General features: G+C 42.3%; 1 protein-coding gene across 1 annotated transcript in view; it reads right to left on the reverse strand.

Annotated features, from left to right (window-relative positions):
• Positions 1 to 27,260, reverse strand: part of LOC119120873 (golgin subfamily B member 1-like) — a 95,300-nt gene that overhangs the window by 17,001 nt on the left and 51,039 nt on the right. The window contains exons 16-17 of the mRNA XM_037248100.1: positions 26,765 to 26,888; positions 12,363 to 12,496 (exon numbers count right to left, since the gene is read on the reverse strand). Of these exons, the coding sequence (XP_037103995.1) occupies positions 12,363 to 12,496; positions 26,765 to 26,888 (258 nt within the window). The remainder of the gene's footprint in view (positions 1 to 12,362; positions 12,497 to 26,764; positions 26,889 to 27,260) is intronic.

Consider the following 27,260-nt stretch of genomic DNA (forward strand, 5'->3'; position numbering starts at 1 on the left):
ACAGTTTTTCACATTGTCTAAAACAGTGGTTCTCAAATGGGGGTACGCGTACCCCTGGGGGTACGTGGAGGTACTCCAGGGGGTTTTACAAAAATATATACCGGTATTAAAAAAAAACAAAAAAAAACAGCAAGCCTGATTGTCTTGAGAATTAGTTATAAAAAGTTTGATGAAATACAAATGTATGTTTTATATTCAGTATTCAATTTTAATCCTTAAAAAACGGACTCTCCACAAACCAATAGCAGTCACCTGCGGTTGCCTTGATGACGCACTGTAACATGGAGTTGTGGCTAAAGCGCTGTTGAAAACACGGAGAAACAAGTAAAAATGAAGGCAAAACCAGAGTACCGAAGTACCGACAGTACATGGAAGACTATTGTTTGATGGGATTTACGTCCACAAGTTGTAACTGTGCTTTTTATGCGGGGAGAAATTAGCCAACGCTAGCATGAAGCCGGCACATCTCCAGCGGCATCTCACCACAAAACACGGATGCCATGTTGGTAAGCCACCGGAGTTCTTCAGGAGGAAACTTTCTGACTTCAAGTCATCCCAAGACACAATGTGAAAAGCCTCCACTACATCAGCCAAAGCCCTGAAGGCTTCTTATGCGGTTTCTTTGCTCGTAGCTAAAGCCAAAAAAACGTTCACCATAGCTCCATGTTTCTCACTAAAATGTAGTATGAGCGCAAAAGACTCATTCAAGCTTCAACACTGTTCAATGCTTGTTCAATGCTTGTCAAATCAAAATCAAATGTTCAATGCAACAATTCAATTTTAAGAAGAAAAAAAGTTTAATTTTTTCATCCCAAAAGAGGTAAAGTTGATTATTTTTTATGAGCAAATCTTTATTTATTATTACGTTATCAATTGATTTTGTAAACAAGATATTTATTTATAATTACGTAAAAAAAATTTTGTGAACACATTTTTAGTTATAAATCAGTAAATTTTTACTTGATCATTAACACATTACTTACTAACTACCGTAATTTTCGGACTATAAGTCGCACCGGAGTATAAGTCGCACCAGCCATAAAATGCCCAAAAATGTGAAAAAAAAACCATATATAAGTCGCTCCGGAGTATAAGTCGCATTTTGGGGGGCAATTTATTCGACAAAATCCAACACCAAGAACAGACACGAACGAGCAACAACAGGCTAAACGATACGGTATGCTAACGTGACAAACACAAACGAGGAGCTGAGAACGGGCCTGACGTAACATTCAGTTATTTAAAAAAAACTATTCCATAAATAACACGTTTATAAAACCATCTGTGTCACTCCAATTCATTAAATCCATCGATCGTCCTTTGTCAACAATGCCGTGTGCCGCGCCGCAGTTCAAATTATTCCACAGGCCCATACAACGATACATAAACTATATTTTAAATAACTATCACATAAACAACAATATTATCAAACCATTTGTGTCACTCCAAATCATTAAATCCATCGATCAAATTTCTCGTCTTTTATCGATCGTCCTTTGTCAACAATGCCGTGTGCCGCGCCGCAGTTCAAATTATTCTTGTCACGTTCCCACGTCACCTGACTTCCAGCCTAGCCCGACTCATGGAATTGCCAGCACCAGCTACAGCTCGTTAGGTTCCCTATTTAACCTCTCTGTGTTCTGCCAGTGGTTGTCAGTTCGTCTGATTACCCTGCACGTGATACTGCTGCCTTTTTGTCCCCGGACCAAACTTTGTAGCCAACTGCTTCCTTGAACTTCGACCACGCTCCAGATCGCCGCCTGTCCTGACTACTTGCTCGTCCTTCGACCACGCTCCAGATCGCCGCCTGTCCTGACTACTTGCTTGTCCTTCGACCACGCTCCAGATCGCCGCCTGTCCTGACTACTTGCTTGTCCTTCGACCACGCTCCAGATCGCCGCCTGTCCTGACTACTTGCTTGTCCTTCGACCACGCTCCAGATCGCCGCCTGTCCTGACTACTTGCTCGCCCTTCGACCACGCTCCAGATCGCCGCCTGTCCTGGCTACTTGCTCAGCCACGCCAGCCAGACCGCAGGTCCAGCGTTCTACGTCCCCATTTCCCCTTTTGCCAATAAAGGATCGTGCTGCACTTGGTAGCCCTGTCTCTGTTCCCTGACAATTCCACAGGCCCATACAATGATATATAAACTATATTTTAACTAACTATCACATAAACAACAATATTATCAAACCATTTGTGTCACTCCAAATCATTAAATCCCTCGATCAAATTTCTCGTCATTTATGTCATCCTGGTGACAGAGGACACGTCCAGAGGATATGGCGCTTTAAAGTGTTAATTACTTTATTTGATTTTTTCTCTCTATTTTTCATGTTTTGTGTTAGAAAAATGTATATATATGTTATCATGCGTTCTCTAATCAATGCTTTACCGCAATATTACTGCAATATATGCTTGCTGTTTGGCCTTGCTGTTTTTATGATGTACCACAGAAGAGAAAAGGTACGGCTGGGCCAGGAGAGAGGTCAGACAGGACGCAGCTGATAACTCAGCAAAAAGAAGACATCTACCGAGACAGTTCCTTCTTAACAAAGACCGCTTTGTTAGACAACATGCCTCATTGCTGTCTTGCACTTCAGATGAACCTACAAGTGACCATCAAAGTCTGGGTTTTCCAAGCTATCTTGATCGTTAGATTATGTTTGTGCGTATCCAGTAATTAATAACCTAGCTTGTCTCATCCTACTCAAGGTCGTAAAACCTCCCTTGCTAGAGCTCAAGGACTTTCTCTTCTCAACTCAAACTCCTTTTTCTCACGTTCTTATTATTTTGCTTACGAGGCAAAGCCCACGTGCTCCCCCCTTCCTTTAGGGGCTTTTGCCTCACAATTGTGGGTAGGGCAAATCCAAATAAAAAGAGCGGGAGTGTACACAGATATTTAGTGTTGTGAGATTGTTGTAAACTATCTGTACTGCACTCCTCGCGAGAAAAGACTTGATATTCTGTCTCACTTGTGGTTTGTTTGCTGATGCTCTTCTCTTAATAGTTGTTCAGTCAGCGATTTAAACCTGACAGAAATTGGGGGCTCGTTCCGGGACCTCGACACACCTTGAACGGTTCCAGCGGACTCTTCGACACAGGCGAAAATCCTCGGCCGAGGTAAACAAAAGCCCTTTGACGGGACTGTCTCGATCAGTCCGGCTGGACACCGGGAGGGTTGACGAGGCTATCCGAGGAGGAGAATCAGCAGACCGTGAGTAGGAATATTAATTCTACTAAAAAGAAATGGATGAGCGGTGACAAGAGGTCACCTAATGAATGAGCAGTGACGAGGTCACTTACAACGAGCAGTGACAAGAAGTCACTTAAAGACCTTGAGAATTCTAGACCCTATCAAGTGCAATCAGAAACAGTTAAATTCCGCAGGGGCGGTGTGGAGCCCCCTAACTTTGTTAGTTAAATTCCGCAGCGGGAGTGCGGACTCCTCTGTTATTAAAAAACGCGCGTGGTATGCTTGTGTACAGTTTGACTGAGAGTGATCTCATTTGAGCGCTCCTCTATATAAACACACAGGATTGTAAACAGTGGCTTTGTGTGGGGGCAGAGGCAAGAACTCTCCGCTCCCTTCGGGGAGGTGAAAGGAGACTTACCACACATCGAACTTTTAACCACTGTCCTGTGAATAAAGTTGGTTTTAGGACACTGTAGGTGCCATTCAAACTACCAACTCCAAAATTTAGAAAAATAAACCATGGGAAACTTAAATAGTAAGCGAAAGTCCCTACCCCGACATGAACTAAAATGCAAAGATTGGAAAATAATTGAAAGGCAGGATCCCGACCGACTTAAAAAAAAAAAAAAAGATTTCGATAAATGGGTTAAAAAATATAAATTTGAGGGAGAACTAGAAGAAGTACAAGAGCGGGAAGAGAAAACACATGCTACAAATTCAAAACTAAAGATCATAGCGAAGTTGTATCCGCAAATACATGACACACACAAAATTGAGGAATCACCTCCTCCTTATGGGTTGATGGACAGAGCCACTAGGCAGAAAAGCCCGCTAGAAATGGATTGGTCAAAGGAAATCAGAGCAAATTATACAGAAATAGGGAGAACAAAGCAAAATGATAATGAAACCTTTGATGAGTATCGAGTGCGCATGACAAAAGTTTTTAAAACACACAGTGGACTGGTGGAAGATAATGCGCCTCAAGGTGCTTATCAACAGCAATTAAAAAATGCCATCCACGCAGGGTCCAGACCAGCAATACAAGGCTGGGTGATCAAACATTATATAGGCATGAACACCGGAACTTTGGAGGAATACATAAATCATGCCCTCCATGCGGAAAAAGTAATAGACAAACAAAAACGAAAACGAATGAAAACTACAAAAGACACTTTTCTGGTAGACCAGGATAGTGACACTTTTTACCAAAATGCAGGCAGAGGACAGAAAGGCCAGAGAGGGCGAGCAATGTCTAACAGAGGAGGCTTTAGAGGCCGAGGAAGAGGAGTTGTGCAACCTCCAATAGAATGCTGGAATTGCGGAGAAAACGGTCACATGGCACGTGACTGCACAAATTAACAAAGACAGTTATGGCTAGGCCAAAACCAAATCAAATCAGGTTTCCATGTAATGAAGTGGGAACCTGGCTGCCAAAATTAAAGAGAAATTAGCTTAAATATACAGGAGATATTTGTGTTAAAAGGATAAAGTAAGATAAAGAAACACTGAAGTTAAAATTGGCTAAATAAATGGAAAAGAATTACAAATAGCTTCTAAAAGTAAAATGAAGAATAAATCTGACAAGTAAGACGAGCAAAAAGTTGTTCTTAGTGGGATCTATGTGGTCTTATACGTATGTTGTGCGTCATCCTTTTGTGTTGGTGTGTGTGCGTGTGCGCGCAGAGGATCCTCATGAATGTTGTGTGTATGAGTGTGAGTGCGATGTGGGTCCTATGGAAGAAATCAGTAATGGAGAATGTTCAGGAGGCTGTTGAGCGATAATAGGGAAATTGAGAAGTAGACGATGATGTGTTTAAGTTGGTTGGAGAAACTAAGATGAGCAGTGTGTGGAAGTAGAGAAAATAAGACGTGTGTGGCAGAAAGTGACTAGAACGGTGGTTTGATAGGATGAGAATAAGAGACAGCAAATGTTGTGTAGAAGACAGTGAAAGATGTCGAATGTGAACATGATGAAGGGGGCAACAGCAAAGTTGGCCTGCCCTTTGAGAAGGTGAGACTGATAAGCGTGCCTGCGTTCGCGCGTAGTCGCGGGGCGGGGCTGTGCGCTTGGGCCTTTGCTATGCTCGTGTGGGCGGTGGGCCGGCATCATGGTTGTTGCAGGAAATGGCCAGCCTGTGACCAATCAACATTGATGCTGCGCCCCCCCCTCGCACGAGGGGTGCTATGGCTGCGGGCGAAGCAGGGAAAGTGTGAGTTTCTCAGAGAATGTTTGAATATTTGAAACAGGGTGATGCTTAAGGAAGATGTGACAATATTTGCATGAAGGATAACAGGCGCTGATGAGAAAAAAAAGTGTAATCAAAACGTCAAAATAGAGGATGACGTTTGCGCAGCGTTGTTTGTTGGTATTGTTTGTGAGCTGTCTCTCTGCTGTAAGTTTTTGTGTTGTCTGTGTGCTGTCAGTGTTGTGTTAAAATTGGCTAATGTAGGTGCACAACAGAATTTGCTAGACTGTAGTCTATCTGATTTGCACCGCAAAACAAAAGCAATTTTGTGAAAATAAGAAGAAAAGAAAGGCAAGCAATTTTTTGGTGGGCAGAAACTGGTCCACACTGCATTAATGCCTAGCCCTGATGAAACAAAATTTGAGAGATGGAAAGAACTTGCTTTCTGGAATTGGATGAAGCAAAATTATTAAATAACAACATTTCAAAGCTAAATTTAGAAGAAATAGTCGATTGGTTGTGTCAAGACTACACAAGTTTTTACATTTGAGAATAAGAGAGTGATTGAGTTAGTTAAAGTTAAGAAACAACAACAATTGACTATTATATTAATTTACTGGCGGTTATTTTGTTGGTTTTTATCTTTTTATCTTGATTGGTTTGACACCTTGAGGGAGAAAAGATTAGGATGTGGAACACGGGTTGAGACAACCAGTTACACACGCAAAGCATGTGTGACACTGGGACACTGAGAAGCATTTTGAAAGGTGTGTCAAATTAAATGAAGATGAAATCATATGTAGTAATACAACACTTTACTACATATGGATGCTCTAAATCATACAATTGAGTAAAATAAAACATACATTTTGATTTTCATTCAAATTGCTAAGATTCTTGTGATAAACGATGAGAGAATGATTGAAAAGAAACTACAAGAAACTACAAGAAACTACAACTAAGCTAGTTGTGGAAGCAGTCCAATTGCCACGAAAAATAGCTATATGCACGTGTGCAGGGCACACATGTGACTGATAAGGTGCCAAGAGGTAACAAGCTTGCGGACGGAACCGCATAGCTGTAGTGCAAAAGACGCTTCAAATTTTGTACACACAAGAAGCAGATTAAATTACTGAAACGTTTTTAAAAATGTGCAGCGACAAAGTCCATAGACTGAAATTCGATTATGGACGAGAAGAGGGGCAAGAGTGGAGAATGGTATCTATAAATGACCAGAAGACTGACCTATCCTACAAAAAACCTATACAAGTGGGCAGCAATATTGAGCCATGGTTGTGTGTCGCATGGCTCAAGAGGGGGGATAATGGGGCAGTTCAGTCAGCTTTATACAACATATGAATTGATTCATATTCAAAACATTTATAAAACAAAATTTATGTAGAGTTTAACATGTGCTAAACACAATCCACAGGGTTATAATGCCTGGTCATAATAGATGCATTCTCAAAATGGTTTGAATTGGCTTCAACAAAAACACTGAATGCCTTCACAGTGGCAAAAAACGTTATGTAAAGAAATAATGCCGAGATATGAGATTTCAGAAATTAATTCTCATGACAGGACATAAAGTGTGAAAATGTGCATGGAAAAAACTGGAAGATCATGGACAAAATGTTTAGACCCGGTCAAACTGTTCATAAATATTACAATTACTGTGGGTTTAACCCCGTATAAAATTGTTTGGGCGACAATATAGATTACCATGTTTTGGAACCAAGTGGGAAACTAAGGATGATTAAAATTTGGTAGAAATAAAAAAGAAAAAAGGAAACAATGTTGTTTAAAAGATCAATTTGACCTTTGCAGGATGATCTGCTGTGTCGGATCTGGACTGCAATGAAAATATGATGTTTATATGTGTACTTTGTCAACAACCACTGTAGATGTTAAAGAATGGGATGATTATATCTAAAATTAATGTGGATATTTTGTTTCAGGTAACTATAAGAGTTACTGAAAAACGAAACAATTGATTGCTAATGGCAAAACAAGCTGTAAAGACAAGAAGCAAAAATTGAATATGTCATATGTATGGATTTGCAACCGATTCTTTATGTTGTATCGTTGCCATTGACCAAAGATTGTGTGAAATCTGTCACATCTACTGATTGTGAAATGTGTGACAGAGCATTCTATATAGTAATATCCATTGAAAAAAGAAAAAAGAAGCCATTGCTTTCAGAGAATGTAGTCAAGCTAAATTGTATATGTATCAACATGCCAAGATCTGGGAAAAAGCTGGAAAAACAAACAAACAAAATGTCTTTAAATTTGATAGGCGACAATGATCTGACTGAAATTGATGCAATCAGAGTCCCCAGAGGAGTTCCTGATTAATAAGAATTAATTGACCAAATTGTAGCAGGATGGGAGTCTTCCATTTGCTGGTGGTGTACGATGAACAAGAACGTCGACATGATACATTACAACCATTGCAACATGCAGAAATTGGGCAAAGGACACAAGCGGGACTTGAGGCAGTGCACGAACAGCTAGCCACGCCTTCCCTAATGTCAATCCAGAACCGCAATGCTCTTGTTATGTTGTTGTCTGAGAAAGGAAGGGTCTACGCAATGTTCAGGGAACAATGCTGCACCTTCATCCAGAATGACACCGCCCCTGATGGGAGCCTGACGAAGGCGATTGCAAGCTTGCAATCCCTCAAAACGAGGATGAAAGAGCACAACAAGTGGATGACTGCTTTTGGGAAGTATAAAGCCCTTGTGTCCTCAATTACTGCTATACTCACCTTGTGTGGTTGTTGTTGTATTCCATGTCTCCGTGCTCTGTTTAATCGTCTCATCACTACAGCAATATCGCCCATGGAAGACAAGATGGCCGGGGTATGCCTCTAATGTCTGAACGCCAGCATGTTGATGATAACGATGATGATGATGGAATTTTTGCACTTGGGTCTACAGACTTCTTCCCAGATCTGGGTGTTTCCGAATGATAATATCGCAACGTTTATCCTTTCTTGGTGTAAACTTATTTGTGCTCATACTTGTGATCCTACGGCTGAAAATCTTTTTGAAGTGGCCGGTTTTCGGTGATAAGATGGTCTCTGAGAACTTATGATACTCAGGGGGGAATTGTTAGAAAAATGTATATATATGTTATCATGCGTTCTCTAATCAATGCTTTACCGCAATATTACTGCAATATATGCTTGCTGTTTGGCCTTGCTGTTTTTATGATGTACCACAGAAGAGAAAAGGTACGGCTGGGCCAGGAGAGAGGTCAGACAGGACGCAGCTGATAACTCAGCAAAAAGAAGACATCTACCGAGACAGTTCCTTCTTAACAAAGACCGCTTTGTTAGACAACATGCCTCATTGCTGTCTTGCACTTCAGATGAACCTACAAGTGACCATCAAAGTCTGGGTTTTCCAAGCTATCTTGATCGTTAGATTATGTTTGTGCGTATCCAGTAATTAATAACCTAGCTTGTCTCATCCTACTCAAGGTCGTAAAACCTCCCTTGCTAGAGCTCAAGGACTTTCTCTTCTCTTCTCAACTCAAACTCCTTTTTCTCACGTTCTTATTATTTTGCTTACGAGGCAAAGCCCACGTGCTCCCCCCTTCCTTTAGGGGCTTTTGCCTCACAATTGTGGGTAGGGCAAATCCAAATAAAAAGAGCGGGAGTGTACACAGATATTTAGTGTTGTGAGATTGTTGTAAACTATCTGTACTGCACTCCTCGCGAGAAAAGACTTGATATTCTGTCTCACTTGTGGTTTGTTTGCTGATGCTCTTCTCTTAATAGTTGTTCAGTCAGCGATTTAAACCTGACATTTTGAATATGTTCAAGATAAAGATATCAAAGCATGTGAAGTGATCAACTATACTAAAAATAACATGTGAAGTGGTCAACTATACTTGTAAGTAAGTGATGTGTTAATGATCAAATAAAAATTTGTGAAAAAAAACATATATAAGTCGCTCCTGAGTATAAGTCGCCCCCTCACCCAAACTATGAAAAAAAACGCGACTTATAGTCCGAAAATTACGGTAGTATAGTTGATCACTTCACATGTTATTTTCACTTTAAAACGCATGAGGGCCCACTATGGCTGTGGAATAATTGGAGCCTCACTGACAATGAGTTCCATTCACTGACTTCCGGAGTGAGGATATTGAATGATTTGGAGTGACACAGATGCTTCGATAAACTTGTTATTTGTGTTATAGTTATTTGATATATCGTTTATTTAGAGTAGCAACGTCTATGTTGTTAGACTTCATTAGTTTCCGATTGTCTAACAAGGCCGTGAAGGCAGCAGGTGGGGGGGAGACGGGAAGAACGATCCAGGGCGCTTGCTTATAGCATTGTGTGTTGGCTCATATGTTGAGCTCTTGTTTTGTGAAATAAAGTGCCGGTTACCAAACCCACGTCTTGCCTGGTACTTTGGTAACGCTACAATATAGTTATATACGTAGATCTCTGGAATAATTGGAGCCGCAACTGACGACGAGGCAGACGACGAGGCAGACGACGAGGCTGACGACGAGGCTGACGACGAGGCTGACGACGAGGCTGACGACGAGGCTGACGACGAGGCTGACGACGAGGCTGACGTCAGCGGCGCACGTAGTTCCGGAGTCAACAGCTTTTTCTTTTTTTTTTTTTTTAAATGACACATCGGATGAATATTCCAATGGATTTAATGATTTGGAGTGACATGGTTGGTTCGTTAAAATTGCTGTTTATATTACATTTATTTGATATATCTAGCCTGACGTCAGCGGCGCACGTAGTTCCGGAGTCAACAGCTGTGTTTTTTTTTTTTTTTTTTTTTTTTTTTTTTTTTAAGTGACAATACAAAGATTCCGATGGATTTAATAATTTGGAGTGACACGGATGGTTCGATAAAATTGTTTATATTACATTTATTTGATATATCTAGTCTGACGTCAGCGGCGCACGTAGTTCCGGAGTCAACATCTGTGTTTTTTTTTGTTTGTTTTTTAAATGACAGAAGATGAAAATTCCGATGGATTTAATGATTTGGAGTGACACGGATGGTTCAATAAAATTGTTGTTTATATTATTGTTATTTGATATATAGTTTATATATCGTTATATCGTTGTATGGAATAATTTGAACTGCAACTGACAACGACGACGACTCCGACGTCAGCAGCACAAGAAAGGACGAAGAATACGATCGATGGATTTAATGATTTGGAGTGACACAGATGGTTTGATAAACGTGTTATTTATGTTATAGTTATTTGAATAACTGTTAATGTTATGTCAGGCCTGTTCTCAGCTCCTCGTTTGTGTTTATGTCACGTTAGCATACCGTATCGTCTAGCCTGTTGTTGCTGGTTCATGTCTGTTCTTGGTGTTGGATTTTGTCAAATAAATTTTCCCCAAAATGCGACTTAAACTCCAGTGCGACTTATATATGTTTTTTCTCCCCTTTATGGTGCATTTTATGGCTGATGCGACTTGTACTCCGAGCAACTTTTAGTCCGAAAAATACGGTAATTGTGTCTTGTTGTACAAAATTTACTCTAACATACAGAATACTATAGGCTACTGTAAGGTCTATTTACAGGCTTTATACGCTAAGTGCATTTTCCCACTGAAAGACGACCAAATAAACGTGAAAGGGGAGCCATTTTCTCTCAACCACAAGATTGATTGTTCATATGGTCCTTCAGAATAATGTCATCCGACTCCATAAAATCCAGCAGAGTTCTTGAAGACAATGTCAACTCTGATTGAATCAACAATGTGTCTTTATCAACTAATTGACCATGTCCTCCAACGCAACAGCATCAGCATGAAACAAATGTACAGACTCCCTTTTTGAGAGCAACTCTGCCAGAGTCAAAGAACTAAGATATCGGTATGTGCAAGTAATGGCTTTCTCAAACTACATGACTATTTTGTAGTTCACAACGGTCATGCTGACTACAAGATGAATATTGTTCAGTGTCTTGAAGCAGCGTCATGTCGCACTTTAAGTCAGTCACCGACCAGATCGCGCCCAATCGTCGCGGGCATCTTACAAAATTCAGTCCATTCCTTTTCATGCCATTTAGTTTGTTTGTGCGCGGCTGAGTGTCTTATTGGTCACTGCCTAAAAACCAATTGAAGAATGTCGTAGAACATGTCACATTATGCCGCAAGATGAATACAAATTTTGACATGCCAAACTTTCGCCGTCATAGTCGTTTATTTCACACTACACGGGCTACGACATGTCAAGACAACTCAAAATCGGCCACGACTCACTACATTCATACGCTCATTTATCAGGCATTTGTGTCACCTGACATCGGCATAAGTGTAACCTACACACACTTTCAGTACACTTCTATGCTCAAAGTCCGACTGTTACTCTATGATAGTAGTTGCTACTATTACAATACAGTATGTAAATCTGGAGTGCATACTGTACATATACCATTGAAGAAGTCTGTATTTGTATGTCGCCTACTGCGATGTGGATTAGTTCCTTTGGCCAGACCTCTGTCTTTTCTTTCTCTTTCCCTTTCTTTCTCTTACTGTATTTTCCCTATTAATTTCTCATGTTCAACAGAAAGTCACCCAGTGATTCTGAGATGGAATATTGGACTTTTTTTTAATCAACATTGTTCACAAAACATAATAATGTAATGTTCATGGTTAAACACGCACAGCACACTATTAGTAGTCACCGCCAGAGATGCTCTCCAGCGCATACATTCATGAGAGACCAAACAAACCTGAGGGACCCAATTTGGCTGCTCATCTTCATGTATATCAAACATCATCTGTGTTAGAAGAGTTTATTACAATATCCAAGTCCTCAGGGACAGGGACATGGAAATGACTCAGCATTTACACATCAGTGGGTAAATGAATTTTGTTAGCGTATGTTGTGCTGTTATGGCGGGATATGGCTTGACCTTTCCTGAAACCTTTATCATAATTTGTAGTCACGTGTGGTTAAGGGATGAGGTTACCTGTAAGGTCTCAAAGCGTGCCTGCAGCTGTAGACGATCTTCAAGACCTTGACAACGCTCTTCCAGGCTCAGTATCTGCTCTTGTAATTGATTTCTCTCTACCTCCAGCTCCTCCACCACAGTCCGCAAACCATCTTTAATTTTTAGGAAGAAATAAGAAAGAAAGAGAATTATTAAGTTTTAGAAGGAAATACAGACAGCAATTTGTCTGCTTGATATCTACACAGTCTATAAGGTATATAGAGATAAAGTATAGGCGCACGCTGAAGTTTACACACATTCATCAAGAATGTCATTCATTTGGGATTTTTTTTTTTTTAAGAACCATTATTTTCCCGGGTTGCTTGACCATACGGCAAACATTGTCAATGACTGATGATTTAAACAAGAAAAGGTCATTAGCATATCAGTGAATAAAACTATTAGAAATTAGTCTACATGTACAGAGTTGTGGAAAGTGTTTGGCGACTACCTGAGTGTCTTTGCATAAACGTTTCAAATCATCAAGCCAATATCTCACAAAGAAAATGAACTAAATACAAAATGCAGTTTCTATATGATGACTGAAGATTGATTACCGTAATTTTCGGACTATAAGTCGCGGTTTTTTTCAGTTTGGGTGGGGGGGCGACTTATACTCAGGAGCGACTTATGTGTTTTGTTTTTTTTCCAAAAAATTTCAAAAAAAAAAAAATGAAACCGCGATAAACTTAGACTTAGACTTAGACAGACTTAGACTTAGACAGAACTTTATTGTCATTTTGTCAACACTAGGTGTGTACAAAACGAAATTTCGTTGCATACGGCTTTCAGCAATGTAGAGGTATTTCGGCTGGTTAAAAAAAAAAAAAAAGTGACATTCTATATAAAAATATGAAATAAGATAATTATAAAGTACAAGGTGCAGCAGTGATAAAGTATGTGAACAGTGCAGGAGACAAAAACAGTATTTACAAGTGTGCAGAGGAGTGCTACGTTTGAATGTTCAACAGTCTGACGACAGCAGGGAAAAAACTATTGCAGAACCTGGTGGACCTGCAGCGGATGCTGCGAAACCTCTTCCCAGAGGGCAGCAGGGAGAACAGTCCATGGTGGGGGTGTGATGGGTCACTGATAATATTTCGGGCTCGGGACACGCAGCGCTGGGATGACAAGTCCTGAATGGAGGGAAGAGGAGCCCCGATGATCCTCTCTGCTGTCCTCACCACTCTCCTCAGGTTCTTCCAATCGGAGGCGCTGCAACCTCCACACCACACCGAGAGACAGCTTGTCAGAATGCTCTCTATGGTGCTTCGGTAGAACGTTCTCATGATGGGTGGGGGCAGGTGGGCTCTCCTCATCCTCCGCAGGAAGTACAAGCGCTTCTGTGCCCTCTTGACCAGTGTTGTGGTGTTCACAGTCCAGGTGAGGTCGTCTGTGATGTGGACTCCCAGGAATTTAGTGCTGCTGACCACCTCCACAGCTGAGCTGTTGATGATCAGTGGAGCGTGGTGAGGCTGGTTCTTCCTGAAGTCGACGATGATCTCCTTCGTCTTCTCCACATTCAGGATCAGGCTATTTTCTCTGCACCAGCCCACCAACTGCTCCACCTCCTCTCTGTAGTCCAGGTCGTTGTTGTCCCTGATGAGGCCCACCACCGTTGTGTCGTCTGCAAACTTCACGATGTGATTGGTGGTGAACCTGGGGGCGCAGTCGTGTGTCATCAGGGTGAACAGCAGGGGGCTCAGGACGCAGCCCTGAGGGGAGCCTGTGCTGAGGGTGATGACATCGGAGGTGTTCTGTCCGACCCGGACTGACTGAGGTCTGTTGGTGAGGAAGTCTAGCAGCCAGTTCCGAAGGGGGGTGCTGAAGCCCAGGTGTTCCAGTTTTTCCACCAGATGTTGTGGAATGATGGTGTTAAACGCTGAGCTGAAGTCCAGGAACAGCAACCGCACGTGGGTGTTCCTCTCCTCCAGGTGAGCCAGGCTCAGGTGAAGAACGGAGGAGATGGCATCCTCAGTGGAGCGGTTCTGCCGGTAGGCAAACTGGAACGGATCGAATGTTGGGGGGAGTCTGGAGACGATGTGATCTTTGAGCAGCCTTTCGAAGCACTTCATCATGATGGGAGTCAGTGCCACAGGTCTGTAGTCATTCCATGAGGTGATTTGAGGTTTCTTCGGCACCGGAATGATGGAGGCAGCCTTGAAGCACACTGGCACTTTGGCTTGGTCCAGCGAGATGTTAAAAATGTCTGTGATGACACCAGCCAGCTGGCCTGCACATTCCTTGAACACCCGCCCAGGTATGTTGTCGGGGCCTGGGGCCTTACGTGGGTTGACTCTTCTCAGAGTCTTCCACACGTCGGCTGAGTCAAGGCAGAGGACCTCCTCTTCCTGGTGGGGAACAGTTTTAACTGCCGGAGTGCTGTTTAGTGCCTCAAAACGCCCAAAGAAGTTATTTAGACCATTTAGGAAGTCAGCATCAACCTCACCCACCGGGGGGGAGGGTGAGTTGTAGTCCGTGATCGCCCGTATGCCTTGCCACATACTCCTGGTGTTATTGGCGTCGTGGAAAAAATCCTGAATTTTCCGACTGTGGCTTCGCTTCGCTAGCCTGATGGCACGGTTCAAGTTGGCTCTCGCTGTCCTCAGTGCCTCCTTGTCGCCAGACTTGAAGGCTGAGTTCCGTGCTCGTAGCATATGACGTACATCCTCAGTCATCCAGGGTCGTTGGTTGGCTCGGGTGATGATGTTCTTAGTGGTGCTGACGTCCTCGGAGCATTTGTTGATGTAGGCTGACACAGTCATGGCGTACTCATCAATGTTGATCTGATTGTCATATGTTGCTGCTGATTTGAACATGTCCCAGTCAGAGCACTCAAAGCAGTCCTGGAGTGCCTCCATGGCCCCCTCAGACCACACCCTCACCTGCTTCACTGTGGGTTTTGCTCTGATCAGCAGGGGCCTGTATGCAGGGGTTAGCATAACAGATAGGTGGTCTGAAGAGCCGAGGTGGGGGCGGGGGGCTGCTCTGAATGCATCCTTTATATTGGTGTAAACCAAGTCCAGAGTGTTCTCTCCCCGAGTTGGAAAATCCACGTGTTGGTAAAAATGAGGGAGAATAGTCTTCATGCTAGCCTGGTTGAAGTCCCCAGCAATGATGAAAACCCCCTCTGTGTGCGTGGATTGCAGCTCACTGATCGTCCGATAGAGAACCCTCATGGCCTCTTTAGTGTTAGCGCTAGGAGGCACGTACACAGCCGTGATGCTAACAACAGTAAACTCTCTGGGCAGGTAGAAGGGTCTGCAGTTAACAGTCAAAAGCTCGATGTCCGAAGAGCAGAAGCTGGCGACAGATCTAGCATTTTTGCACCAGTTGTTGTTGATGTAGACACACAGCCCACCTCCTCGGGATTTACCGCTTAGCTCGCTGTTTCTGTCGGCGCGGAATGTAGCGAGCCCCTCCAGGCTAACGGCGTTGTCCGGCATTGATGAGTTCAGCCATGTCTCCGTCAGGATGAGAGCGCAGCAGTTCCTAACTTCCCTCTTTGAAGAGAGTTCCAGTTTTAGATGGTCCATTTTATTATCCAGTGAGCGGACGTTGGAGAGGAAGATGGATGGAAGCGGCGGTTTGTAGGGGTTAGCTCTCAGCTTAGCCGTTAGCCCACCTCGACAGCCGCGCTTTCGCCGCCGGTCACACCGCCTACGCTTACTCCTCCTCCGGCGTGTGTTGCCCGGCGAGCCCGCTGCGTCGTGAGCTCCTGGGGCTAGCGCCCTAAGCACTCCGAGGCTACGCAAACAGACTAGGGTCGTTGTGGCTACGAGTCCGAAAACACTCGATGACCGTACCTCCAGCAGGCGCTGGCGATCGTACACTACTCTACTGGATGGATAAACTAAACTTTGTGTTGTTTGTAGTGTCCTAGGCGACATATTTTGTGAATATCCCCGTAGATTGCTGAGACGCGTAGCGGCCGCGGCCAACTGGGGCGCCGCCATCTTGGAATTTATTTAAACGAACCGCAATGTAGCAAGGGATTACTGTAATTTGAATTTCAAGTGACGACAGCAGCGCGAAACCATCTGCGTCACTCCAATTCATTAAATCCATCAATCGTCCTTTGTCAACAATGCGTGCGCGCCGCTGACGGCTTTTGCACTTAAAAATATTCCACAGGCCCATATAACGATATATAAATTATATATCAAATAACTATTATATAAGCAATAATGTTATCAAACCATCTGTGCACTCTAAATCATTAAATCCATCGATCAAATTCCTCGTCCTTTGTCAACATCGCCGCGCGTGCGCCCTGACGTCAGCCTCGTCGTTATTCCACAGATCTACTATATAACTATATTGTAGCGTTAACAAAGTTCAAGGAAAGACGTGGGTTTGGTAAACGGCTCTTTATTTAACAAAAGAAACTTACAGGCGTGTGGCGGCGTGGACTTCCAGCCACGGAAGGGGACGAGAGCTCCATACGATAGGACCGGGCGTGCGTAAAAGCCATGACCGAGCCCCATCCACCGTCCTCGGACAGCCACCCGGCTGAGCGCCGGCCCTCGACTTCCATCCACGGAGCTGAAAGACAGCTCGGTAGAGTAGGCCCGGGCGTGCGTAAAAGCATTGTCCGAGCCCCATCCACCGTCCCTGGACAGCCACCCGGCCGAGCGCCGGCGCCCGACTTCAATCCACGAAAGTGAAAGTAAGCTGGACGAGTGACGCGCGACGTCGCGCTGCTGACGTCAGCGACGCGACGTCGCGCGTCAGCAGCGCGACGGTTGTTTACATAAAGGACAAAGATCGACTCGTCCAGCTTTCTGAGTCGATCTTTGTCCTTTATGTAAACAACCGTCGCGCTGCTGACGTCAGCAGCGCGCGTCACTCGTCCAGCTTACTTTCACTTTCGTGGATTGAAGTCGGGCGCCGGCGCTCGGCCGGGTGGCTGTCCAGGGACGGTGGATGGGGCTCGGACAATGCTTTTACGCACGCCTGGGCCTACTCTACCGAGCTGTCTTTCAGCTCCGTGGATGGAAGTCGAGGGCCGGCGCTCAGCCGGGTGGCTGTCCGAGGACGGTGGATGGGGCTCGGTCATGGCTTCTACGCACGCCCGGTCCTATCGTATGGAGCTCTCGTCCCCTTCCGTGGCTGGACGTCCACGCCGCCACACGCCTGTAAGTTTGTTTTGTTAAATAAAGAGCCGTTTACCAAACCCACGTCTTTCCTTGAACTTTGTTAACGCTACAATATAGTTATATAGTAGATCTGTGGAATAACGACGAGGCTGACGTCAGGGCGCACGCGCGGCGATGTTGACAAAGGACGAGGAATTTGATCGATGGATTTAATGATTTAGAGTGCACAGATGGTTTGATAACATTATTGCTTATATAATAGTTATTTGATATATAATTTATATATCGTTATATGGGCCTGTGGAATATTTTTAAGTGCAAGAGCCGTCAGCGGCGCGCACGCATTGTTGACAAAGGACGATTGATGGATTTAATGAATTGGAGTGACGCAGATGGTTTTATTAACGTGTTATTTATGTAATAGTTTTTTTAATAACTCTGAATTTTACGTCAGGGCCGTTCTCAGCTCTTAGTTTGTGTTTATGTCACGTTAGCATAGCTATCGTTTAGCCTGTTGTTGCTCGTTCATGACTGTTCTTGGTGTTGGAGTTTGTCGAATAAATTGCCCCCCAAAATGCGACTTATACTCCGGAGCGACTTATATATGTTTTTTTTCACTTTTTTGGGCATTTTATGGCTGGTGCGACTTATACTCCGGTGCGACTTATAGTCCGAAAATTACGGTAACTGAAAATGAACTCAATACAAAATGCAGTTTCTAAATAATGACTGAAGCTTTATTAAAGGGAAGGTCAATTCAAAAACGCTCTTTAATCATCTCTATGTTCTATGCGACCCCACGAGTGTAAACGTATTGCAATTAATATTGTTGTTAGAAAAATGTATATATATATGTTATCATGCGTTCTCTAATCAATGCTTCACCGCAGTATTACTGCAATATATGCTTGCTGTTTGGCCTTGCTGTTTTTATGATGTACCACAGAAGAGAAAAGGTACGGCTGGGTCAGGAGAGAGGTTACAGCTGGGTCAGACAGGACCAGCTGACAACTCAGCAAAAAGAAGACATCTACCGAGACAGTTCCTTTCTAACAAAGACCACTTTGTTAAACAACATGCCTCATTGCTGTCTTGCACCTCAGATGAACCTACAAGTGACCATCATTGTCAGGGTTTTCCAAACTATCTTAATCGTAGGATTATGTCGGAATGTATGTATCCAGTAATAAATAACCTAGCTTGTCCCATTCTACACAATGTCGTAAAGCATCCCTTGCTATGTTTTGACTAGAGGTCAAAGGTTTTCTTCTCTATCCAGGCCACTCAAATTCCTCTTCCCACATGTTCTTATCAGTATGTAAACACCTAGTGATTTCTTCCTTACGAGGCAAAGCCCACATGCGTTCCCCCTCCTCTTTTAGGGGCTTTTGTCTCACGATTTGTGGGTAGGGCAAATCCCAATAAAAAGAGCGGGAGTGCATACAGATATTTAGTGTAGTGAGATTGTTGTGAAGCTATCTGTACTGCACTCCTCGCGAGAAAAGACTTAATATTCTGTCTCACTTGTGGTTTGTTTGCTGTTGCTCTTCTCTTGAAATTTGTTCGGTCAGCGAAAAAACCTAACAGAAATTGGGGGCTCGTTCCGGGGTCTCGACACACCTGGCGGTTCCAGCGGACTCTTCGACGCAGGCGAAAATCCTCGGCCGAGGTAAACAAAAGCCCTTTGACGGGACTGTCTCGATCAGTCCGGCTGGACACCGGGAGGGTTGACGAGATCTTCCGAGGAGGAGAATCAGCAGACCGTGAGTAGGAATATTAATTCTACTAAAAAGGAATGAATGAGCTGTGACAAGAGGTCACTTAATACGAGCAGTGACAAGAAGTCACTTAAAGACCTTGAGAATTCTAGACCCTATCAAGTGCAATTAGAAACAGTTAAATTCCGCAGGGGCGGTGTGGAGCCCCCTAACTTTTTACGTTAGTTAAATTCCGCAGCAGGAGTGCGGACTCCTCTGTTATTAAAAATCGCGCGTGGTATGCTTGTGTACGGTTTGACTGAGAGTGATCTCATTTGAGCGCTCCTCTATATAAACACACAGGATTGTAAACAGTGGCTTTGTGTGGGTGCAGAGGCAAAAACTCTCCGCTCCCTTCGGGGAGGTGAAAGGAGACTTACCACACATCGAACTTTTAACCACTGTCCTGTGAATAAAGTTGGTTTTAGGACACTGTAGGTGCCATTCAAACTACCAACTCCAAAATTTAGAAAAATAAACCATGGGAAATTTAGATAGTAAGCGAAAGTCCCTACCCCGACATGAACTAAAATGCAAAGATTGGAAAATAATTGAAAGGCAGGATCCCGACCGACTTAAAGAAAGATTTCGATAAATGGGTTAAAAAATATAAATTTGAGGGAGAACTAGAAGAAGTACAAGAGCGGGAAGAGAAAACACATGCTACAAATTCAAAACTAAAGATCATAGACATAAATCATGCCCTCCATGCGGAAAAAGTAGTAATAGACAAACAAAAATGAAAACGAATGAAAGCTACAAAAGACACTTTTCTGGTAGACCAGGATAGTGACACTTTTTACCAAAATGCAGGCAGAGGACAGAAAGGCCAGAGAGGGCGAGCAATGTCTAACAGAGGAGGCTTTAGAGGCCGAGGGAGAGGAGTTGTGCAACCTCCAATAGAATGCTGGAATTGCGGAGAAAACGGTCACATGGCACGTGACTGCACAAATTAACAAAGACAGTTATGATTAGGCCAAAACCAAATCAAATCAGGTTTCCATGTAATGAAGTGGGAACCTGGCTGCCAAAATTAAAGAGAAATTAGCTTAAATATACAGGAGATATTTGTGTTAAAGGGATAAAGTAAGATAAAGAAACACTGAAGTTAAAATTGGCTAAATAAATGGAAAAGAATTACAAATAGCTTCTAGAAGTAAAATAAAGAATAAATCTGACAAGTAAGACGAGCACAAAGGTGTTCTTAGTGGGATCTATGTGGTCTTATACGTATGTTGTGCGTCATCCTTTTGTGTTGGTGTGTGTGCGTGTGCGCGCAGAGGATCCTCATGAGTGGGTGTGTATATGAGTGTGTGTGTGAGTGAGATGTGTGTTCTATGAAAGAAAAATTGAAGAATAAGGGAAGTGAAGAAAAATCCAAAGAGAGCTTGTTGTTGCATAGGCAGGAAGATGATGAAACGACATCAGCGCGGCCTCGCTTGAGGGCCGTAGCTGAGGGTGTGGACAAATGAGACAACAAATGTTGTGTAGAAGACATTGAAAGATGTCGAATGTGAACATGACAAAGGGCGCAACAGCAAAGCTGGCCTGCCCTTTGAGAGGGTGAGACTGATAAGCGTGCCTGCGCTCGCGCGTTGTCGCGGGGCGGGGCTGTGCGCGTGGGCCTTTGCTATGCTCGTGTGGGCGGTGGGCCGGCATCATGGTTGTTGCAGGAAATGGCCAGCCTGTGACCAATCAACATTGATGCTGCGCCCCCCCTCGCACGAGGGGTGCTATGGCTGCGGGCGAAGCAGGGAAAGTGCGAGTTTCTCAGAGAATGTTTGAATATTTGAGGCAGGGTGATGCTTAAGAAAGATGTGACAATATTTGCATGAAGGATAATAGGCACTGATGAGAAAAGGAGTATAACCAAAACGTCAAAACAGAGGATGACGTTGGCGCAGCGTTGTTTGTTGGTATTGTTTGTGAGCTGTGTCTCTGTTGTTTTTGTGTTGTCTGTGTGCTGTCAGTGTTATGTGTTAAAATTGGCTAATGTAGGTGCACAAAAGAATTTGCTAGACTGTAGTCTATCTGATTTGCACCGCAAAACAAAAGCAATTTTGTGAAAATAAGAAGAAAAGAAAGGCAAGCAATTTTTTTGTGGGCAGAAACTGGTCCACACTGCATTAATGCCTAGCCCTGATGAAACAAAATTTGAGATGGAAAGAACTTGCTTTCTGGAATTGGATGAAGCAAAATTATTAAATAACAACATTTCAAAGCTAAATTTAGAAGAAATAGTCGATTGGTTGTGTCAAGACTACACAAGTTTTTACATTTGAGAATAAGAGAGTGATTGAGTTAGTTAAAGTTAAGAAACAACAACAATTGACTATTATATTAATTTACTGGCGGTTATTTTGTTGGTTTTTATCTTTTTATCTTAATTGGTTTGACACCTTGAGGGAGAAAAGATTAGGATGTGGAACACGGGTTGAGACAACCAGTTACACACGCAAAGCATGTGAGCACTGGGACACTGGGAAGCATTTTGAAAGGTGTGTCAAATTAAATGAAGATGAAATCATATGTAGTAATACAACACTTTACTACATATGGATGCTCTAAATCATACAATTGAGTAAAATAAAACATACATTTTGATTTTCATTCAAATTGCTAAGATTCTTGTGATAAACAATGAGAGAATGATTGAAAGGAAACTACAAGGAACTACAACTAAGCTAGTTGTGGAAGCAGTCCAATTGCCACGAAAAATAGCTATATGCACGTGTGCAGGGCACACATGAGACTGATAAGGTGCCAAGAGGTAACAAGCTTGCGGACGGAACCGCATAGCTGTAGTGCAAAAGACGCTTCAAATTTTGTACACACAAGAAGCAGATTAAATTACTGAAACGTTTTTAAAGATGTGCAGCGACAAAGTCCATAGACTGAAATTCGATTATGGACGAAAAGAGGGGCAAGAGTGGAGAATGGTATCTATAAATGACCAGAAGACTGACCTATCCTACAAAAAGCCTATATAAATGGGCAGCAATATTGAGCCATGGTGTGTGTCACATGGCTCAAGAGGAGGGATAGTGGGGCAGTTCATTCAGCTTTATACAACATATGGATTTGATTCATATTCAAAACATTTATAAAACAAAATTTTTGTAGAGTTTGTTTAACATGTGCTAAACACAATCCACAGGGTTATAATGCCTAGTCATAATAGATGCATTCTCAAAATGGTTTGAATTGGCTTCAACAAAAACACTGAATGCCTTAACAGTGGAAAAAAAACGTTATGTAAAGAAATAATACCGAGATATGGGATTTCGGAAATTAATTCTCATGACAGGACTGGTATAAAGTGTGAAAATGTGCATGGAAAAAAGTGGAAGATCATGGACAAAATGTTTAGACCTGGTCAAACTGTACATAAATATTACAAGTACTGTGGGTTTAACCCCGTATGAAAAATTGTTTGGGCGACAATATAGATTACCATGTTTCAAAACCAAGTGGGATACTAAGGATGATTCAAATTTGGCATTTACATTTTATATTTATAATTAATATTTTAAAGGCAAAAAGAACAAAGCACGTTCTCATTAAGAGCATTGAAAACGAAACACTGGTGTTCTTCCAAGGGGGAAGGGCCACATTGAATATTGATAATTACATCAACTGCCATTAAAAAAGCAGAAAGGTCAGTTGAGGTGGTCCTAGCAAATTACAAAAGGGTAATTTCTTTTGAGGTAACGTTCAATCGGAAAAAGTGACCCAAAGGAAGCCTTACCTCTTAGAGAAATGCCGGGAACAAGAAAATGGAACAATGACGTTATTGCATGTAAGGTGGCTATCTTTGTTGCCATTTTGTTAACTTCAGCAATATGGTATTTGTGGGAACTAAGTCATAATGAGTAGGGGAGAGATGAGTGAACAACTTATATTGATCACTCCCAAAAAACAATGCTGCATTGTAGCAATTTAAAAGATCAATTTGACCTTTGCAGGATGATCTGCTGTGTCGGATCTGGACTGCAATGAAAATATGATGTTTATATGTGTACTTTGTCAACAACCGCTGTAGATGTTAAAGAATGGGATGATTATATCTAAAACGAATGTGGATAATTTGTTTCAGGTAACTATAAGAGTTGCTGAAAAACGAAACAATTGATTGGTAATGGCAAAACAAGCTGCAAAGACAGAAACAAAAAGTGAATATGTCATATGTATGGATTTGCGACCGATTCTTTATGTTGTATCGTTGCCATTGACCAAAGATTGTGTGACATCTGTCACATCTACTGATTGTGAAATGTGTGACAGAGCATTCTATATAGTAATATCCATTGAAAAAAGAAAAAAGAAGCCATTGCTTTCAGAGAATGTAGTCAAGCTAAATTGTATATGTATCAACATGCCAAGATCTGGGAAAAAGCTGGAAAAACAAACAAACAAAATGTCTTTAAATTTGAGAGTCGACGATGATCTGACTGAAATTGATGCAATCAGAGTCCCCAGAGGAGTTCCTGATTAATAAGAATTAATTGACCAAATTGTAGCAGGATGGGAGTCTTCCATTTGCTGGTGGTGTACGATGAACAAAAACGTCGACATGATAAATTACAACCATTGCAACATGCAGAAATTGCGCAAACGGACACAAGCGGGACTTGAGGCAGTGCACGGACAGCTAGCCACGCCTTCCCTAATGTCAATCCAGAACCGCAATGCTCTTGTTATGTTGGTGTCTGAGAAAGGAAGGGTCTGCGCAATGTTCAGAGAACAATGCTGCACCTTCATCCAGAACGACACCGCCCCTGATGGGAGCCTGACGAAGGCGATTGCAAGCTTGCAATCCCTCAAAACGAGGATGAAAGAGCACAACAAGTGGATGACTGCTTTTGGAAAGTATAAAGCCCTTGTGTCCTCAATTACTGCTATACTCACCTTGTGTGGTTGTTGTTGTATTCCATGTCTCCGTGCTCTGTTTAATCGTCTCATCACTACAGCAATATCGCCCATGGAAGACAAGATGGCCGGGGTATGCCTAATGTCTGAACGCCAGCATGTTGATGATAACGATGATGATGATGGAATTTTTGCACTTGGGTTTACAGACTTCTTCCCAGATCTGGGTGTTTCCGAATGATAATATCGCAACGTTTATCCTTTCTTGGTGTAAACTTATTTGTGCTCATAATTGTGATCCTACGGCTGAAAATCTTTTTGAAGTGGCCGCTTTTAGGTGATAAGATGGTCTCTGAGAACTTATGATACACAGGAGGGAATTGTTAGAAAAATGTATATATATATGTTATCATGCGTTCTCTAATCAATGCTTCACCGCAGTATTACTGCAATATATGCTTGCTGTTTGGCCTTGCTGTTTTTATGATGTACCACAGAAGAGAAAAGTTACGGCTGGGTCAGGAGAGAGGTTACAGCTGGGTCAGACAGGACCAGCTGACAACTCAGCAAAAAGAAGACATCTACCGAGACAGTTCCTTTCTAACAAAGACCACTTTGTTAAACAACATGCCTCATTGCTGTCTTGCACCTCAGATGAACCTACAAGTGACCATCATTGTCAGGGTTTTCCAAACTATCTTAATCGTAGGATTATGTCGGAATGTATGTATCCAGTAATAAATAACCTAGCTTGTCCCATTCTACACAATGTCGTAAAGCATCCCTTGCTATGTTTTGACTAGAGGTCAAAGGTTTTCTTCTCTATCCAGGCCACTCAAATTCCTCTTCCCACATGTTCTTATCAGTATGTAAACACCTAGTGATTTCTTCCTTACGAGGCAAAGCCCACATGCGTTCCCCCTCCTCTTTTAGGGGCTTTTGTCTCACGATTTGTGGGTAGGGCAAATCCCAATAAAAAGAGCGGGAGTGCATACAGATATTTAGTGTAGTGAGATTGTTGTGAAGCTATCTGTACTGCACTCCTCGCGAGAAAAGACTTAATATTCTGTCTCACTTGTGGTTTGTTTGCTGTTGCTCTTCTCTTGAAATTTGTTCGGTCAGCGAAAAAACCTAACAATTGTGTTTGTGAAATATGAATTAAATCCATCTCAGACGTCATTTTGCAACTTATCAAATGAAAATGACACCACAGTCACTCAGGTAAAGGCCTAGAAAGACCAATCCAGCATTAGCCTACCCCGTGGCATCGTACTGACTGTCACATTCTAAAAAAAGACAAAAATACATCGCAACAGACAGGCAGCAATGCTGACCATTAAGTACCTTCTGCATATGCGTGAAATGTAATACCCCTCCTTACTATCGGAGGTGATTGTCACTACTCCTCATGGTTAGAAAACGCCAACCGGAAAGCTCTTTGCATTTGCACAATAAATCTTATCCTAATTCACAGTTGTTTGATCATATTTATTTTATCATTAGCTTCTTTAGTGAAAATTATAATTAACCCTTTTAAGAAATGATTAATTTAGCAAATTATTGAATATTTTTACCTTTAATTTTATATCATGATATATACTGTTACTGTGAAAGATTGATACTGTGATATACATTTGATGCCATGTCGCCCAGCCCTAACTCTTAACATAAATAACTTGTCTTTCTATCCTGGCACTTTAAGTCAACCATGACTATTTGCATAGTACTTAAAAAATAAAAATAAAAAAAAACACCTCAACTTTAAAAGTCTTAGCCATTATAGACCATTGTCAAATATCCCCTTTATTTGCAAAATTCTTGAAACATTTGTTTGTATAAAATGCTGCAGCAAGACTCGCGCCCAATGTTTCTGTTCTGTCTGTCCCAATGATCGTCACACACACATCTGGGTGTGGTGAAATTTGTCCTATGCATTTGACCCATCCCCGTGTGATTTTGATCCATCCCCTGGGGGAGAGGGGAGCAGTGAGCAGCAGCGGCGCCGCGCTCGGGAATCATTTGGTGATCTAACCCCCCAATTCCAACCCTTAATGCTGAGTGCCAAGCAGGGAGGCAATGGGTCCCATTTTTATAGTCTTTGGTATGACCCGGCTGGGGTTTGAACCCACAACCTTCCAGTCTCAGGGCGGACACTCTACCACTAGGCCACTGAGCTGACTACAAACTGACCATACTACCCTTATATTGGCCATCATGTATAGGCTCCTGGTCCACCTGAAACGTGATTTTCAGGTTTTGCTACATACCAATAAAATATAACATTTTATGACAATGTTTGACAGGTTGTGTACATAATTATATCAGAGGTCAGTGCATTCACAATACTAACCCCAACAAACTAGTCAATTCAACCAGTATGCACGTTGTAATGAAAATGCAAAACATTCTGAATGTCCTAATGTGATTTGATTGGGGAGTTTTCAGAAAATGAACATTATTCATAAATTTTGCAAACCGACACCTTACTTAGTAACACAAGTAACAAGTGACAAATGGTGAGAGATGAAAGCAACCAACATCGACAAAAAAACAAACACAAAACGGTATTATTGATGAAAATGAAAAACAAAAGACCAACCCAAATGTGAGGACAACCAGTTGCATGCTGGTGTAAACTGTCTAGGGGTTCTCCCACCTGTGTCAGGTGTACTGTACTCAGGCCACCAACCTCCCATATTTTCTCCTTCCATTGGAGTTGTGCTCTCCAATGTGCTGTGGTAGTCCTGGAATGAGGCTTTTCCATCAAATTCAAAATTCTCCTATGTGTAAGAAGAAATCATTAAAGAGGTGATGTAAAACTATATTCAAGGTAGTACAGTACCGTTTTAACTCTGGCAAGTAAAACCATTTTCAGGGTAGAGATTATTATTATTATTATTATAGAGGTTGAGCTGTTGGTAATGCATACCTTATGTCTAAGGATAGATTCACATTGGAGGTAAACGGGAGCTATTTTGGATTGTTTTAACCTATATGCAACATGTATGTGATTTCTTGTCTGATAGTTTGAAAGGTTCAATTCTGATATTTGCAAATCCAACCTGGGTCATTTTCTAATGTAGTCCTAGATTGAATGTGCAATGCGACCTCAGTCTGAATGACCAGATCGCATATAGTATCCAAACTATCCG

The sequence above is a fragment of the Syngnathus acus genome, chromosome 3 (assembly GCF_901709675.1).
Source record: "Syngnathus acus chromosome 3, fSynAcu1.2, whole genome shotgun sequence".
NCBI classification, from domain to species: domain Eukaryota; kingdom Metazoa; phylum Chordata; class Actinopteri; order Syngnathiformes; family Syngnathidae; genus Syngnathus; species Syngnathus acus.